The sequence below is a fragment of the Acanthochromis polyacanthus genome, chromosome 5 (genome assembly GCF_021347895.1).
Source record: "Acanthochromis polyacanthus isolate Apoly-LR-REF ecotype Palm Island chromosome 5, KAUST_Apoly_ChrSc, whole genome shotgun sequence".
Lineage (NCBI taxonomy): Eukaryota > Metazoa > Chordata > Actinopteri > Pomacentridae > Acanthochromis > Acanthochromis polyacanthus.
The window spans coordinates 10,145,592-10,164,547 of NC_067117.1; the positions used below are offsets into that span (position 1 = coordinate 10,145,592).

At 41.8% G+C, this 18,956-nt stretch overlaps 2 protein-coding genes across 2 annotated transcripts; one reads left to right on the forward strand and one right to left on the reverse strand.

The window, feature by feature from the left end:
• The first annotated feature begins 1,818 nt into the window (after positions 1-1,818).
• On the forward strand, positions 1,819-5,735 carry LOC110965119 (mucin-3B). Its single transcript, XM_051948671.1, has 9 exons — positions 1,819-1,842; positions 1,918-1,987; positions 2,119-2,243; positions 2,484-2,548; positions 2,655-2,854; positions 2,979-3,144; positions 3,255-3,422; positions 3,539-3,612; positions 5,707-5,735. The coding sequence occupies exons 1-9, from the start codon at positions 1,819-1,821 to the stop codon at positions 5,733-5,735; spliced, it is 921 nt and encodes a 306-aa protein (XP_051804631.1).
• A 3,715-nt stretch (positions 5,736-9,450) lies between these two features.
• Positions 9,451-15,776, reverse strand: errfi1a (ERBB receptor feedback inhibitor 1a). Its single transcript, XM_022214050.2, has 4 exons — positions 15,585-15,776; positions 12,874-13,079; positions 12,609-12,688; positions 9,451-12,417 (listed from the first exon to the last, which is right to left on the reverse strand). The coding sequence occupies exons 2-4, from the start codon at positions 13,068-13,070 to the stop codon at positions 11,378-11,380; spliced, it is 1,317 nt and encodes a 438-aa protein (XP_022069742.1). The 5' UTR covers positions 13,071-13,079; positions 15,585-15,776; the 3' UTR covers positions 9,451-11,377.
• Between the last annotated feature and the right edge of the window lie 3,180 nt (positions 15,777-18,956).

Here is an 18,956-nt window from a genome sequence, read left to right on the forward strand (position 1 = left end):
ACCACTAATGAAGTAACATCACCAAACATGACAGAATATTCTTCAACAACCAATTTGCCCACAAGTGCTAAAGTTACGTCTTCTTCACCGTCAACATTGGATTCAACAACTACTGAGTTTGCTGATACATCAACTTCACACAGTACTGAAACAGAAGCAACAAGTGCTATGACATCTCTGAGTCCGTCAACTCAGCAGGAAACATCTACATCAATGATGTCCTCATCCACACCAACAGACCTGACATCTGCTGCAACAGTGACACCCACAGAAGCAACACCATCAACAGAGTCAGTCTCATCACCCACCACTAATGAAGTAACATCACCAACCATGACAGAATATTCTTCAACAACCAATTTGCCCACAAGTGCTAAGGTTACGTCTTCTTCACCGTCAACATTGGATTCAACAACTACTGAGTTTGCTGATACATCAACTTCACAAAGTACTGAAACAGAAGCAACAAGTGCTATGACATCTCTGAGTCCGTCAACTCAGCAGGAAACATCTACATCAATGATGTCCTCACCCACATCAACAGACCTGACATCTGCTGCAACAGTGACACCCACAGAAGCAACACCATCAACAGAGTCAGTCTCATCACCCACCACTAATGAAGTAACATCACCAACCATGACAGAATATTCTTCAACAACCAATTTGCCCACAAGTGCTAAAGTTACGTCTTCTTCACCGTCAACATTGGATTCAACAACTACTGAGTTTGCTGATACATCAACTTCACACAGTACTGAAACAGAAGCAACAAGTGCTATGACATCTCTGAGTCCGTCAACTCAGCAGGAAACATCTACATCAATGATGTTCTCACCCACACCAACAGACCTGACATCTTCTGCAACAGTGACACCCACAGAAGCAACACCATCAACAGAGTCAGTCTCATCACCCACCACTAATGAAGTAACATCACCAACCATGACAGAATATTCTTCAACAACCAATTTGCCCACAAGTGCTAAGGTTACGTCTTCTTCACCGTCAACATTGGATTCAACAACTACTGAGTTTGCTGATACATCAACTTCACACAGTACTGAAACAGAAGCAACAAGTGCTATGACATCTCTGAGTCCGTCAACTCAGCAGGAAACATCTACATCAATGATGTCCTCACCCACACCAACAGACCTGACATCTGCTGCAACAGTGACACCCACAGAAGCAACACCATCAACAGAGTCAGTCTCATCACCCACCACTAATGAAGTAACATCACCAACCATGACAGAATATTCTTCAACAACCAATTTGCCCACAAGTGCTAAAGTTACGTCTTCTTCACCGTCAACATTGGATTCAACAACTACTGAGTTTGCTGATACATCAACTTCACACAGTACTGAAACAGAAGCAACAAGTGCTATGACAACTGTGAGTCCGCCAACTACACAGGAAACATCTACATCAATTATTTCCTCACCCGCACAACCAGACCTGACATCTGCGGCAACAGTGACACCCACAGGAGCAACACCATCAACAGATTCAGTCTCGTCACCCACTTCTACTCAGGCAACTTCATCCACTACCAGGGGGCAGTCCACAACAACCACCTTATCCACAAATACCCAAGTTACATCTTCTTCTCCATCAACATTGGTTTCAATCACCACATCAACTGCTGCATCCACAAGTGGAGAAACAACAAATGACAAATCAAGTAGCAGCACTCAGGCATCGATGACGTCTACATCAACTTCAGAGGCTTTGACATCAGCGACCACTTTCAGCACTCGCGCACCACAGTCAGTCATCACCACAGTCAGTCATTCCATGTCTACTGTTACCATGTCCTCAAGTCCTACTTCCGCTGTGACATCACCACCTACAACTATTCAGTGTCCAGACTGTCTGTGTTATTTCGGCATCTGTACAGATGATTGTAAGTGTCAGTGCCAAGAACCTTACTCTGGAGAGCACTGCTCCATCCATGACAATGAAACATCTCCTAATCTCGGTGAGAATTTTTTCTCAGACTATCTTGATTTCGATTTTGTTCTTTCTAAAGAGTTTTATGTAAAATGTTTTTGCATTGTCTGCATCATGTTATTGTGACATCCATCAAAAGTTTTACCATTTTTCTTGCAGATACTGAAAACGTCCCTACTCGAGAAGCAAATTTTACTTTGGAATTTGACCTCATTTATCAGGATGCTTTTAATAATCTCAGCTCACCTGAGTCCTTGCAGTTCATCAAGACATTCGAAGCTGAGGTAAAGAATTTTCTTTCGTCATTGCATAATTTAATGGCTGTTTTTTAGTCAATTTAGAGTGTATTTTGTCACGCAATTTTTCTCTTCATAATAAATTACAAGATAATTACTAATATAACTGCAGATATCATGCACATATATGTTCTGTTTTTTTTCTCTGCTGTTTTTAATGTAAACAGCCATGAACATGTAGATTTACTGCTGTAACTGTTCTTTTATGGCATCTGTTCTCTGTTTCAGCTCAATGGCATGTGCAAAGAAGCTTTCCCTCAAGGGTATCAAGGACTACAAGTCATCAAATTATCGTAGGTTTTCATCACTGATACAATTGTTGATACATTTATTGAATTTTTAAGTCACTAATAAATGTTTTTATTGTTTTTTGGCAACAACTTTTTATTTTTGTCAAAGGAATGGAAGTATTGTTGCAGACACCTTGGCAGTGTACAGTTATCCGAACAATGAGACTGAAATCCAGTTTCTCAACACTCAGCTTGATGCAGTATTGACGGATATTTTGAATGACACAAGTAACCTCGCTAAGATTTCACAGGCTTTTAATGTAAGTGTGCAGTTAAATGAAGTCGTCTTCCAGCCACCTCCAATTGCAAGTAAGTGCTCTGTCTCCATTCTAAGCATGCAGTACAGAAGCAGCATTTCTTTCAGTTGTTATGTTTTCAAAATTTCTGTATTTGTTTGGTATTTCAAAAGATGCTTTCTTAATTTTTCAAACAGATATCACAGAAATGAGGCCTTTTGTTAACTGCTCTGGATTTGCCAATTTCACTGCCAAGGTTATTAATGGTCAATGGCAGTGTGTTGGGCCTTGCCAAACAAATCCTGATTACTGCAATCAGCATGGAAAATGTCAGAATGACGTTTTAAGAGGGCCAGTGTGCACGTAAGCCCAAATGTCTATTTATCAAATTTTTTTTGTAATGGCAAGGAATTTTTGAATATTATGTTTTCTCATATTCATTATTTATTAACATATTATTGTCTTTAACACAGGTGCTACCAAAATAGCCTGGAACAGTATTATGGTCCACAGTGTGATCTTTTCCGCCGAGGTCCAGGTTTTTATGGAGCACTGTTTGGGTCACTGGCAGGAGCTCTACTGCTCGTGACTATCATCAGCGTTGTTTTTTTCCTTGTCAAAAAGAGACGCACAGGCAGCTGGTGGGTTATGACGCCCAATATACATATTCTTGCATATTAATACGAAAAATATTACTTAATTCAAACTTTTCACTTGCAGTTATGAAGTTAAGAAAATTTCATCTGTCCTATTTTAGGAAACTCAGCAAGTCTAACAGAAGATTGTCTGCTTTTGATGATTATAATGACTTCTTTGACTTCTCAAACAGAGGTGTGTCCTGGTCTCTTTACATATTCACGATTAATTTTTAAAATTCCGTGCATGATTTCTCAACGAGGATTGTATTTCAACTTTTCTTTTCTTTTTTTTTTAACCCAGGCACAAGACTTTAACACTGGACTTCAGGTATGTTTCTTTACTGTTCTGGTGTCACACACAGTACCTATGAAATTTTAAGTAACTACAGTGTGCAGATGACACTGGAGCACGCTGAAAAACAGTCAAATGTTGACGATAGTGCAGTCTTGCTTTGCTAGCCCATTCTGCAGAATATGACCTTAATATATAATCATTCTTGTGTATTTGCAGGTCACAAGAAATCGTCCAGGAAATTCGAACATCAGCTCCAGATGAAGGCTGCAGACTACAGAATTTTTACCTCCGCCAAGGAGGTTATGTGACACCCGGCGTTTGTGTGTCTGTCTGTCTGTCTGTCTGTTAGCAAGATAACTCACAAATGCCTGGGCAGATTCACATGAAATTTTGAGGGGATGTAGACTATGGTAAGAGGAAGAGCTGATTTACTTTTGGTGGCAATCCGGAAAGGATCCTGGATTCTGGATCACTTTGAATTTTTTAGTTTGTTTTAGTATGTGGTCCAAAATAGGACAAAAACATCATAGGTTCGTATGTCGTCCAACAAATTGGAGCAAGGTGTCCAGATAGCTCAACTGGTTAAGAAGGTGATTCATAAACAGAACTGTGTCAGAGACACAGGTTCAATTCCAGCTCATGATCCTTTACTGCATGGGTTTCCTGTTTTCCTCTCTATCCTTGGTGGAAGTCTGCACTCTCTGAGTGCTTTTCTAGTGTTTGTAATAGAATGTTTTAAATGCTTGCTCTAAAAAGTTACAGATCATTATGAGCTGCAAATGATCTAATGCACATTATGTTGTACAAAGATAATTTGTTGTTGTGATATTTATGATTTTATAGTAACTATTGTAATGTAACCTTCTGTGACCACAAATTAAAATTTACATGACAAATCAGACTCTAGTGTTGTTCGCCAATTCACATCTCAAACAAATCAGTATTTTTTGAGTTTTAAATTTGCTTCACACAAATGTTGTTTAATTTTATTTAAGGTCAGTAAGCAACACTCCTTGTCGACTTGAGAAACACAAGGTAGAAAAAATAAACAAGACCTAATTTCTCATTTTCCCTAAAAGCATTATACATCTACATTTACTGAGAGTGCACTAAATCCTTTAAAAAATGTTGTGGGAGACTGGTGTCAGATGCACAAGGAGCCAGCAGGAAGCATTCAGTAAGAATAAATAAAGATAGAAACTGATAGAGAAGATAAGTGTCGAGATCCAAAGACCAACATTGTTATCAACTTTTGGTTACAGGCCAAATTGATTTTGAGATGTCATGCTGGTTTTCACGATGGTTTTCACGATGGGCTGTGCTAACTAACCACAGCTCATGCTCAATATCTCCATTGTGCAGTCGTAGGACAAAAGATATAAAGGTTACCATGAAATTCCAGCAGAGCACTGGATGGACATATTTACAAACACCTGTCCAGTTTCACTACAGTAGCCATGCAGGAATTCAACAGACAGTTGTTGTTGTTTTTAATGTAAATATGCAGGTTCTGTGTATTTGTGTTGATTTTGTACACCAACTATTCACACAAAAAGGTAGCAGTTGTTGCCTATTGAGTCATGACAGTCTTCTGCCACTAGATGGCATAGGTGCACTCATTTTAATGTTTCACTATTGCAGAACGTGTGGAAAGAGTGATAAAGACACAGATCTAGACATTTTTTCGTAATGTCTGAAGTTAATGACAGTGATCTAAAACATTTTTTTAAAGCTCTGTGGTTAAATCAGATATGACTGTGTGATGGTGTAGAGCTGGAACTGTGTGAGGTCAGCATCAGGTAATTACAGCTTCACACCTACAGTCACAATATAAGATTATTGTTCCTGCCAGTCTGAGTTTTTGGCATACTGCTGTTGTCAAGATGTTTTTCTAAATAACTGAGCATGTTAAATACTGATGTACATACCTGCTGCTGGTCCATAACAAGTTCACAAGACTTTTTGATCAGACAGGTTTGTGTCTCCACCTAGTGCCTGAAGACAAGAGGCACACTAAGTGATTTCTCCACCATCTCTTGATTTGCTGCATTTGCTATACAAGTACTCTGACCTGAGTAAAATTTTACCAACAGCACTGGAACTTCAGTTAAATATTTACAACTCGCATCCATCACAGCAAACGACAAGAAAAGGTACACCTAAACATGAGTTAATTAGCAATTTTCACTTCTTTTTTAAATTTAAATCAGCTACAACAACCAGAATTATTTTACTATTAACTTCTTCATGTTGAATATCTATACATTTTAGGTAGCTGATGGCCATGTCCAACACATAAACCTAAAAATGGGCAGTGCCATAGGAAATCTGTTTTCATAAATAGCACATAAATGAGGAAGAACCAGAAATACACGGCTGTTGAATTGTTGAGAACAAAACATGCTGAGATCTAACATCATGTCAGCAGGGGAAGGTATTTTGACTGTTACAGATTTGAAATCAGTTAGTGCAGGGGTGGGCAAACTTTCTGGCTCAGGAGCCACATTGACTTTTGAAATTCGACAGACGGGCCAGACCAGCATCAGATGGTTGGAGATTGTGCAAACTAATATGAATTACGTGTTAAAGACATTACTGACAAAGTAAATAATACTCACATTCCGTTTCAGTGGGACCAGTGTCTTTGGTCACCCTTTTTTTCCAGTGCATCAAAGTCTGGTGTCAGTTTGGTTGTGGCCATTCTCAGGATGGATCTGAGGTGTTCATCAGATAACTGGGATCTGTGGTGTGCTTTGGTGATGTTCATCACGCTAAACGTCTGCTCACACACATAGGTAGATCCGAACAACACCAGCATCCTCTGTGCCATCTCAATGTCTGGAAACTTGGCTTCACTTAGTGAAGCGTAAAAGTCATTCAGTTTAAGGGAGGTGAACTTCTCGAGTCACTTTGAAGATCGATCAGTTCCAACTGCAACTCCTGAGGTGCTGTTTCTGAGTCTTGTGACAAGGGACGTGATACCAGCTGAAGCGTCTTGTCAATGTTTTTCAAAATCAGAGAACCGACGGCAGAATTCTCCGTGTAGGTCGTCTAGTGATTCCTTATATTTCATCACATGTCGAGGGGCCTCTGTCAGCCTGAGCGAAGGAACTGTCCTGCTGATAAACTAATTTTTTCACATTTTTTGTTCTCTGGACACAGGAGACCTGCTGTTTCTACCATGCACTCTTTCAAAAACTCCCCTTCGGAGAAAGCCTTGCTAGCCTTTGCTATTTTGAATGCTAGCAAATAACTTGCCTTTGCGCTTGACTCTTGAATCGTAGTTGCAGAAAAAAACGTACTTTTCTGAGGCTGTAAACTGGCTGCCAGCCTCTGACCGTAGCTGTCCGTTCCAGCGCTGACTGGTTGCTAGCGTAGTTAGCATGCTTCCTGGAAAAGTGCCGACTGATATTGTATTCTTTAAAAACCGCAACGGTTTCATTGAAAATAAGACATACAGCCTTTGAACGGACTTCAGCGAAAAAATATTTAGTAGTCCATTCCTTCTGAAACATTCGACACTCACTGTCGACTTTTGTTTTCTTTGATCCACTCATTGTTATGGCAGAGCTCAATGCAGCTGAAAAGTAGAAGAGAAAATGAACCAACAAAGGTCACTTGTGGGCTGCACAGTAGAGTAAGTGGTTAGCACTTTCGCCTTGCAGCAAGAAGATCCCTGGTTCGAGTCCCGGCCCGGCCTGAGCTTGGGATCTTTCTGCATGGAGTTTGCATGTTCTCCCTGTGCATGCGTGGGTTTTCTCCGGGTACTCCGGCTTCCTCCCACAGTCCAAAAATATGCTGAGGTTAACTGATGACTCTAAATTGCCCGTAGGTGTGAGTGTGATTGTTTGTCTGTATATGTAGCCCTGCGACAGACTGGCTTCGCCCGAGTCAGCTGGGATAGGCTCCAGCACCCCCTCGCGACCCTAATGAGGATAAAGCGGTGTAGAGAATGGATGGATGAAAGGTCACTTGTGTCTGGAGGGTGCCATCTAGTGGGGTCAACAGAAACGTCGGGTACTGCAGGGGAAGCCCAAATGAATGTGGTCTTTACTGTAATTTCGTCAATTCTAATAGTGGCAAAATTATTTCGCGGGTCGGATTGAAAATCCCAAAGGGTCTTCTGTGGCCCGGAGGCCGTAGTTTGCCCATGCCTACCCTAAACCTTGTTGCAGACCAAGCACAGCCCCACATGGCCTTGGTTGGCAACAACTCAAAGAACACAACAAAGAACCAAAGGTGTTGACTGGGCCGAACTCCTCAGATCCTAATCTGATCCAGCTGCATCCTCGGAGGCCCCACAACCCCCAGGATCCAAAGGATCATCTGCCAACATCTATTAGACATCACAGGACACCAGAAATCTTATAAAGTTCATGTTCTGATGGGTCACATACAATATCAGGTAGGGGGTCTTAATGTTCTTGCTGATAGATGTATATTCACACATCAGAGCGTTATGTTTTAAACATTATTCCCAGCACCGCTGCATTTTATTACATTGCAGCTCTAAGAAACAGACAACAGACACGTTCTCTTTGCACCAGCAGGGTAAACAACACAGGTTGTGTAGTAATTAATAGGGCATTGATTTTAATTACTCTAATAATTCTTTTGATTTCAAAAAGTTTGTGTCACTTAAAACTCATCAGCAGTGCCAGGAAAGACCAATTAACTGAGGCAAAAAAAATAAATCTATTTCATGACTAAAACTGGAACTTAAGACACATATTCAATGCTTGAACTAAACTCAATTTAGGACCAAAGCATCCAGTGGAAAAGAACAATGAAGATCCAAGTACAAAATATAGCTCAGTCAGGAAGTAAAAGGGTTTATGTGCAATTTTGGCTTTTGAGGGAAACCAAGAGGACAGAAACAGCTTTGGACACAAAGGCACTGTATGTCACACAGATTCATAATTATCCCTGTGCCTTTATGGCCAAGTCTGATAAAAGTTTCACAATTCAAGTCATGAAAATTGTGAAAGTGGAGCCTGCTTGGGCCACATGTTCTGGCTTAGAGCAACAATAGCCTTCAGTGCCACAGCAGCGCAACAATGTGTTTGTGTTTTATTTATTCAGGAGCTAATCTCAAACCGGGCCTCTTGTTAATTCAACCAACAATTCTTTCTTTTCTTGCCTCCAGCAGCCATTTAAAATGAGCAGCCTGCCTTTCTTTAGTTGCTATAGTCACCACCCATGCTGTCGCCTAGCAGCTCACCTGAGAGTGAATCAGGTGAAAGGGTTTTCAGGTGGAGAGTTCAAACTGCTAGCTTCTGTGTCACTGAAAGAATATTGCAAAAAATAAATCAGCGGTGGGTCCTCTTAAATGCTGAGAGGTCTCAGTGAATTCATTTTTTGACTGCAGCTGGATTGCAGCTCATTTAGTAATTATTTGACCTCTAATGCTCCATGTGGTTCCTGGAGGTTTCAGCTCCAAGCCTAACCACATGGAGTCGAGTCAAAAGCAAAACACTTGCAGCATTGTTATCAATGCATTAAAACCTGTGGGTGCACAACTGGCTGCCAGGATGCATCGACACAGTCACGCAGGAGGAAATCATGTTAAAACCAGGAAGAGGAAGGCAATATATTCTACACCTGTCACTCTTCTTTCTCTGGAAAGAGGCCAGTCACAATAAGGCACAGCGCAGCATGAGGGTGTGTGGGTGATAAAACAGGCCAAACAGCTGAGTAGAGAGTTCACTTTTGACAGATTCAAGAAACAGAATGAAGTCAGCTCATAAATAAGTCATTTTATTTTTTGCTTTCTTTTTAAAGACTATATACTTATCAACTATTCATAACAACAAATGGAATTGTTAAATACTGTACACAGCATACTGAACTCTCCCAGTGCATGTCTTCACCACAGCAGAGAAGTTATTTCTTGATAAACTAGTCTTCATTCAGTTTTATTATTTCTAATAAGACATGTGAATACCTTAAGATTAAATAGTATTAGTGTATGATGTAAACATTTTTCAAACATTTAAGTCAAAAGCAACATTGTATTGGCAAGGTTTGTGAGCAGGAGGGAGAGGAAAAGTATACTTCAATGACCGATTGACCTTAGCAGTTATGTTTCCCAAACTGAACACCGTGTGTGATACCAAGGGTTACTTCAATACATGTGCTACATTTTCTATATCATCCAGACGCTTCGTGAATAATCTACAACAATAAAATCCATATTTTTTCTGGGCTGCCAGCAGCCAAAGTCTTTCAGACCACACCCACTGCAATCATGTCAGGCAGGAATGCATGTGCAGAACAGGAAAGTCTGTGTCAGGTAGGTAAACCCTGCACTGTCTTTGTAATGCGTCTGTATTAACAAGGTTAGCTGAACATCTCTGATATAAGATCTGCGTGATCTAAAATCTCTCTTTAAGGATATCCGGTTAGAATTGACTTTGTGTTACTGTGAACTGAGGTGTAACTAAATTTCAAACTAATTTTGTCAGGTCACATATAGAGCTGGTTACCTCATCTTTTTGTGGATTAAAATTTCGGATTTTACATTTGGACGCAATTTGAACCGGGTGTTTGTAAAATATAGACTTAATATCAAAGTGAGGTAGTAGTTGAGGCAAATTAGTTTCAAGCAATGACTCACAGCTTGACCAAAAAGAAGCTCCTTTAACTGGAATTTCACTAAGGATATCATACATTCACTTGCACTCAACAGACCGATTTCTGTGCAACAAAACAGACTTGGACACTGAAAGAAGGAAATCAAATGTGTGCACTTCTCAGAGAGCTGTGCTCAAAAGCAGGCACTGCAAACGAGCAGCACACAGTAACAAGTATGCTTGACAATTTTCTACTAATTGTAGAAAGCGACTGTAGATTGTATCACCAGAACACTTTTCCAACTGCTGTTCACATGCACACATGCACAATGACACTCAGACAACTACACCATATAAGCTGCACTAAACATTCCAATGGAAACATGCATAGCTACCAGTAATGTACCCACTTCTTAGTACAAAATGTACCATGACAATGTGCCATGTGGCAAAAACACAAATTTACATCAATATAGTCGGCCTGAGTGAGAAAACATCAAGGCAGGGAAACCATATCAGTGTTGATAAAATAGCAAACAGAATGGAGATTTGTGTGCTAATATCCTTCATTTTGTTAAAAATTAATCGGGCTTATATTCAGACTTCATATATTAAGTGATACATGGTTACATTACTGACCTTTTGTCCCTTGTGAGATACAAAAGCAGCATCAAAAAGCCCCAGTGCATCTCACAAAACATCCACACCGTTGCAGACACAAAACACTGAGCACGTGAGGTTCAAGGCCCGCCTGTACCTGCTGATTGTACCGCATCATCAGCAAAATCAGCACAACATTGAATGTCATGAGATAAAAATCATATCAAAAATAAGCTCTACAATGTTGAATTTTTGCCCACAATCTTTAGCCAGATACAGTTTTCGTTTCGTATCTCGGTTGCGATAGCTATTCCAACATTACCAGTAACTGTATACAGTGCACACATACCCTGTGTGTTCAGAATACATAAGGGGTACAAAAAACATCATAAAAGCAGCAGTTTAAGGGTTGTTAGCGTCCAGTTTCATCATTCTGACAAGTGGTTTTTGCTGATGTACAGTAGAGTCCTCTACTACTTCCACTAAAACTTTCAAACTAAATCCACTTTCCTTCTAGTGTGGCAGTCACAAGGTGATTCTGCAAAAGCAGACCGCTGAGGCAGAAGGTAGTAATGTGTGGTGCTCGCCTTCTTGCCGTTCTCCATAACAGGAACAATGCAGGGGGATCCCTCACTGTTCTGTCTTTGTAAACCCCGACCGCTTACGTACTTAGGATCTGGTGCGAAGCTTTGTGTTGGAGGCATCACCCCATTAATGTATGACGGGAGGCTCTTGGGGCTGGGAGTGCGGGAGTTCCCAATGGATAAAGGGTCCCTTGGGGGCACCTTGGGTGGTTTGTCCTCATCACTGTAAGCCCCAGACGAGACCTCTGCTGACCAGCGGCGGCAGTCTCCTGTCTTGATTGTACGCGGAGGGATGGGAGGTGGCACTTCTGGTTTATCCATACTGTTGGTGGGCCGTTTGTGGCACGTGAGGCGCAGCAGCGAGGGCTTGTTTAAAGATCCGGCTGGGCCAGAGTGGGAGCGCCGTAGCCTCCTCTGAGCCTTGTCCTGCTGTCTTTGACAGACCACTGGCTCAGGTGGTTCCTGTCGCTGTGGCTCATACTGTTCCCGCACTTCCTGTGGAGGATGTGCCTGATGGTGTGGCTGTGGCTGCCGTGGGCTTTGTGGTCCTAAAGGACCATCGTAATAAGCATAGTTAATCTGTCCGCAGTCCCTGAAACTCCTTCGGCTTGGGACTCCATACCGAAAAGGAGACGATTTCGAACAATGATCAGACACCAGGCAGCGGCTGTCATCCGAACTTGTGAAAAATTCTACCTCATTGTCCATAGCCTGCTCAGGGGAGATGTCTGTTTGTAGGGGGATGGGAGGCAGAGGCTTGGAACATCTGCCAGGCGTCTGTGGTGGGCTGCTGCACCCGTAGAAAGAAAGCCTCTGGAATGAAGGGACCACCTGGTCATCATCAGCAGGACTTGGAGTGGATGCTTCAGCACTGCAGGACAGGGAGAGATGGGAAGGCCGAGACTTCTTTGGAGGAAATTTCTGTGAGCTGGGACTCTGTTTATGTGCTGTCAGAGAGGAACATTGAAAAAATGACATCAGATGAATGTCAAGGCATTAAATGATTAAAATCCCAGTCGCAATTAAATACAACAACTTCTGTACACAAAAAAGCCGCAAATAATTCAAAGACACAATAAATGCAATGCTGCATTGTTGTATTTCATGTATTGCAAATTGTGCAAATTCTCACACTTACTCTCATAACTTGGTGGCGGCACCTTAGGCTGGGCTTGATAGCTGTGATCTGTGTGTGCAGTGTCCATACTGAAGTACAAGCTGTTAAAGATGAAAAACAGAATTTAGATTAGCAGAGCTTCAAATAAGCCACATAGCCGTATATAATTTACAAGAAATCTGACACTGACCTCAATCATATAACTGCAACATGTCATGCAAATCTGAAAAATCTTTTCTAAAGCCTTCCCCTAATGGATTGCTAGTCCTGGCACCCGATCACTCACTTGGCCAGCTCATGGCGATAGTTCCAGGAGGGTTTGGATCCAGCCATGCTGTGACAGTAGCTGCCCCTGAGGAAGGGGTCTTCTATGGGAAAAGAGATCTCCTGGGCAGTCAGGCCCACTGTGGACATGCTCCAGGCACACTCGGGTCGCATCAAAGCCAGGAAACACTCAGATCGCCCGGCTGGCTGCCCCTGCATCTGGTGTACCTATAACACAGCCAAAACACAGCCATAAATATGGGTCGAAAGAAGGCTGAAAGCAAAGGCAGGTGCAGGAAAACAGAATACTAAAAAAGCACTCTTTGAAAGCGGAGCCAACATCCTTTAGTGAAAGAAAATCTTGATATCAGATAAAAAAAGTAATAGAAATATCCTATTTTTTGCTGCCTAACAGGTCATATACATAGATATTCATTTTTTACAACAATTTCCTATGACAGAGGAATGACAAAAGCTGAGTTTGACAGGCCTTTAGGACACTTGTATTGCAACACACCCTGAGAACATGTCATTTGAAATTTTGTGGTCATACTATTCTACACAGAAAGTTTAAAAGCAATAGAGTAGACTGGAACAAAGAAATGGTTCAATTGCTTTCTGGTCAAGTCAGCTTTGGTGGAGCAAGTGACCTGACCTACATGGGATGCAGACACTCTGGTGTGTGTTGTGAAACTCCATGCAAACATTATCCCCGAACGTTCGAGAAGATTTACCCCATGAGGAAGATGAGTTTTATAATGTGGAAGCAGTGCTAGTACAGCAATATGTAGACTTCTTAAATTTATACAAATATTGAAATTCAATACAAAATAGTTTTCAAAACACGTTTTCAGTTTCTATCCTCAGTGCTGGTCTCTACATTTCACCTTTTGCCTCAGTCTACATAAGCCTAAGCTCAACAGTGTAATCAGGGGTGTGAACTCAGCAACCAACTTTCAGATTTCTTTTCCTGCAGACTGTGCCTCTTAATAAGTTTAGTTTATTTTAAAACTTGAATGTGCTGCGCTCCAGTGCTGCAATCCTGCTCGTCTTGAACAGGAAAGTACGGCGCTCCTCCTGTTACCAGAGATATACCTGATGTTGCAAGAACTCCTCATGTCAAATGACCTGAATGTTCGTGTCATGTCAAGTATGTGTCAGGGCTGAGTAAACAATGTATACAATATTCAGAGGGGAGGAAACCGGCCGGCGTATTGATATTTCTGGTGTCCGTCACTGGAAGCAGGATTTTTTTTTCCTCACGCTGGGTTTACACCCTACAGGTCACAATCTCAGGAGAAATGAGCTTGGAAAGATACAAATTCTTACTTCAGTGATCAGCCTTTGTGTATTCTTCAAGCAGTTATACTACTGCTGAGTGTGGGCTTATGTTTGAGTTGAACGTTGCTGCAAATCTTTTTGTTTTTCAACAGGTGCATCCACAGGCCTGCTGGTCATCTCTTCTGGACACCACAAATGAAGTGTGTGCACACCCGGAGACATGCTGTCCTCCTTATAATGTAGGAGTGATGACTGAGAGGAACACGGCCCCCTCGTTCCTGGTCTCCTATGAGCCATATTTATGCACTGCCCTGACAGCTGGTGAGAAACAAAGCTCTAAAACAACAGGAAGCCCGGGGCATCAGCCTGAGCCAAACTGCCCAACAAGGCATGCAATCCCCCTCTTTCGCCCAGGGCCATCGATTCGGTTCGGCGGAGACGGGAAGCAACATGATCCCCTATAATGAACCCCCAGGGGCTTGTGCTTCCTCTTGCAACAGGTGCAAAGACAGTTCATCCTGGCAGTTAACCATAGGAGCATTTACAGGCAGCGGGATTAAACAAATGATGTAGTCATGCAGAGCATTAACCGTCCCGAGGAGGGATTCTTTATGCCAATTAAAATTCTCATCACTTGGACCAGATAGTGTGGGTCTTTTTATGGTGAAATCTGTTGGGAGGAAAAGGTGGACAGGGCTCGGGGTGAGGATGACAAAAAGAGGAGAGGGAGGCCCATGGGTGCTGGTAAGGAGCAGATCTGCTGGGGTTGACAGGGATGTAAAGTCAGACATCATCAGAAGGCAGTTTGATTCAGGTTAGCAGTAGTCACAGTCAGGCCTTGAAAGAAGGAGTTCACACCCCGCTCATGACACCCCTGCAGCGGTTTCCGAGCAACCATACCCGCTCTACCTGTGCGGCAAGCAAACAGCGCGCACACCCCCTCACTTTACCGGATTGAGATAATAATGGTTAAAAGGCCTCTAGCAGGCAGGTGACTCACACCACAACACACAAGTCAGCTATTTGGCAAGGCCAGGTAATGATGATACACAATGGTTTGTCATTTCCCCTTTTGTTTGAGCGGAAAAGATACTAATTGATATTGAAGTAAAAGAATTAAAGTGGAGGGCATGCAATAGGAGAGAACTTTTATAAGAGATTAATTCCTTTTTATGGTTATTATTACATCAGGTAAATACACATGACTTGATAAATTTGTTCAAACTCTATAGTTTATTGTGTTTTTATATCCTGTAGGCTGAAAGGAAAGTTGCTTCTCTTAAATGTCTGAGTGGGGGGAAAAATAAAAGAAGATATAAAGCATAAAAAAACTAATAGGATCTGAAGTTGCATCACTGCAGTGTGTCGTGCTGGCACCAACACACTAAACAACACACAGACGAAACATATAGAAGCCAAAGCAGAACATTTCCAATCACTTTGTGGACTCACCTAAATAACTTGGCAGCTCTCCTCCGCTCCTTGACCCCCTAAAAGTCCTCTCTGGTCAAATATAGCTCCTTGGGCTCTGATTTCAGGCTGTAATCTTCTGATTTCTATTGCATCAGGAACAGGACGCCAGCGAGTTGGCGACGCTCCGGCTATACTGTGACACTTTCAGATAAGTCTAGTATTGTAGTGAGCAATGTCTTATAGGCTCCGCCGCACCACAGACGCTCTGGCTCCGCCTCGCCCACTTGCCCTTAAAGGCGCAGTCTTGTGTTTCCTGCAGACTCTGCTGCAGTGTACATGAAGCACAACGAGCCGGGCTGCAGAATCAGCCCAGATCGCTGTCAACAGGGCGAATTTGTGTGATCAAAGTCTGCAATTGCTTCATTTATCTCTGCTTTTAACTTCAGAGGACAGATCATGAGAGAACACCAGGATACGGTCAGCTAATAAATGACATGTGAGACTTACAGCAAACACCTTGTGTCAATAAATGCAATGACAGTTTAAGCAGATTCTTAATCCTGGATACTTTTTTGCATTATTTCCCTGCACGTTCCTCGCCTCATCCTGTATTGTTAACCTTTCAAACCTCTGTGCTATGGCCTGTTTCTGCTTTTCGCCTTCATAAACAACAGGTCTGCAGCCTGGACTGATCTGCAGGGAGGCGGTAATGGTGGTGGTGGGGAGGGGGAGGCTCCAGGGTAGATAACACAGACAGCTGGCAAAGAAACACAGCCAGAAACACTCTTATCTGCACAGTATTCTGCTGCCAACCGAGCAGAGCCCACATTGTTCAGCTGCTCATTTATCAGATCTTATAGCTGGACCTGTTTGCCGCCATAACGTTCACGTCACACACAGTCATTAGATAGAAGCAACAGGTTTCAGTGATTTTTTTCTTTCTTTCAGGTGAATATGAATAAGTTTGGATGTGCAGTACCTCATGCCTTTCCATTTGCAGCCACTTAGACTATAAGTGGTGTTGTATTAACAATGTAAGGTGACCTAACTGGGCTAAACAAACCCAGCACTGACATGCACACTAACCAAACAAAGTGATACAATAGCTACAAAACAACTTGTGTGTTGAATCAATAGTGGCAGAGAGCAGAGGTGTGTGTGTGCATAGAGAGAGAACAGGCTGTTCTTGTGGTGGAGTTTGTGAATCCTTTACAGCTTTGCCCACAAAGGCGCCCCAGACTCAAAGGGCTTACTACTACATATTTGGCCCCTGCATGGACCAGACTCCCGCTAATCCCCCTTCATAATTTCATCCACATTTCTGGGATTCCTCAGGGCCAGTTGTGACCAGCAGGCCAAAGAATTTTTTTTTTGTTTTTTTTTGCAAGGTGAGATTTACAGTTCTGTTGTGTGTGAATAATATGAGCATTACAGTACTTAGTAAAAATGAGCTGGTGGGTTTAGTGGATGGTGCAGGAAATACTCGCCTGCAAAGATACAGAGAGAAGTGACAGAAGAGCTCATGTAGTCAAACCAAGCTCAGTCAGTACAGTTTTATGTCTTTACCTGCTTTACTGCACCTTCTGTCACTGTGTTTTTTCCATGTTCCACCTAAGGGAACAGGGATAAATAGGCTTCACGTCCAAAACGTCTCTCCTCCCTCTTCAGCCCTCCCCTCCCGTGAACCACATCATGACGTCCTCACACTCAGGAAGTTCCTTTTAAAGTTAGTCAGGGAGGGAAAAAAAAAACTAAGTCAGGGAGGAAGATAAGCAGGCACAGCCAGAGGCAGCTCTGATGAGAGCTGTAGATGGCAGATGAAAGAACTCGGGTCAGAGAGGATATCCTTCTCAGGAAAAATTACTCTGCGTTTTCCCTGGTTCTGCCTCATGACTCACTCTGAGCTTTATTCACCACATCCAGCAATCTCCCCCTCAAAAAGTGACACCTTTGGCTCATGAAACAGTGCAGAATTTCCCTTTGTGGCTCACATTCCAACACAATGGTACACTCATGAAGTTACGCTTCAGTCTCTCAGCTGATTACTATGAATCCCTCGCCAACAGGAAGGGTGGAGTTTAGCTGTAGGCAAGGCAGGGAGAAAAAGCCCATGTTACTATTGTAAATGATTTATTCACAGTGGAGGTCACAGCGTTGATAGCCCCTGCCTGCTGAGGTCATTAAGTTATGTGCATATTCAGCGTGCATCCAAAGTTCACACTGATATAAACACAGCAGCTAAAGGTTTACTGTTGTAGTAAGGTGACGTCAGGCCTGTAGAAGATTCCAGTGAATAGGTGTTGTATTCACAATGTTTACATATTTCTCCTCAACAAAAGGTAGTTTTCAGGGTTTGCTGTAATCAAGAATATGAATGAAAAGCGATCAATCATTTCAAACAGTGTCCAGCGAAGTGTACAGCTTTTATTTTGATTTATGTGGACCGTTTAAAAAGCCACTAAAAAGTCCAGTTCAGGCACAGGACAAACAGAGATTCTCTTTTAGCTGTTGTGGTATCTGTATTGTTTAAGGACTTGATGTCCCAGTTACTGCTGATAATCCACAGACCTCGCAGAGAGACGTTCAAGGACTGAAAATGAACAGGATCATTGTTTTTGGAAAGAGTCTTTCCTTTCATCCCTGTCCCATGGTTTTCATCAGCAGGTAAAGTTTACTCAGTTGTTGGGATGGAGACTGTAGTCACATAATAGCAAGTGGGTTTTTTGTGAGGGAGATCAAACCACAACCCTTTTTCCATCACACTTGAATGAGCCTTTAAAAGTAGTTTGCGAGATTAATTTTTCACTAAATCCTTCTAATGTCCTGAGTCCTGCTTTTTGATTCAGTTCAGTAGACTTTTTTTTAATTTCTTTTAACATACACATTCTTTTAACACAGTATTTAAGAGCAAGTTACTGTCCCATACATGAGGAATAAAAAAGCACTTTAAAATTACAATGTTTTTTTTTATGTTGTTTTGTCTTTTTGTGTGTTGCTTGGTTGTCCTTTTTTAAGCTTCTTGTATGTCCTTTTTAAATGCCCCTTGGGGACAAAAACATTTTTTTTAATTGAATTGAATTGAATGTTTCTTGTAAATGATCATTTGAAGACTTACTGCATGGTTTTGTATTTTTATAAGACATCAAACAATGTAAGTGCTCTTAAAAACCCCACAACACATCTTATTACATCAGCATGATTGTCAGTCTAAGCTGTGGTTTGAATAAGTTGGTCCTTTTTGCTAATTACCTTACATAGTATTGTTGCACAGTCTTTCTACCAGAACTCCTACCAGCCTCATGATTGTAAGGCTATATTGCTATGAATATGTACTGGAATTGTTTTTGATTTCTTCAGTGTTGAAACAACAGTTAGGATCCGTGTTTCTTATTTTGACTTGACCTAGATTGG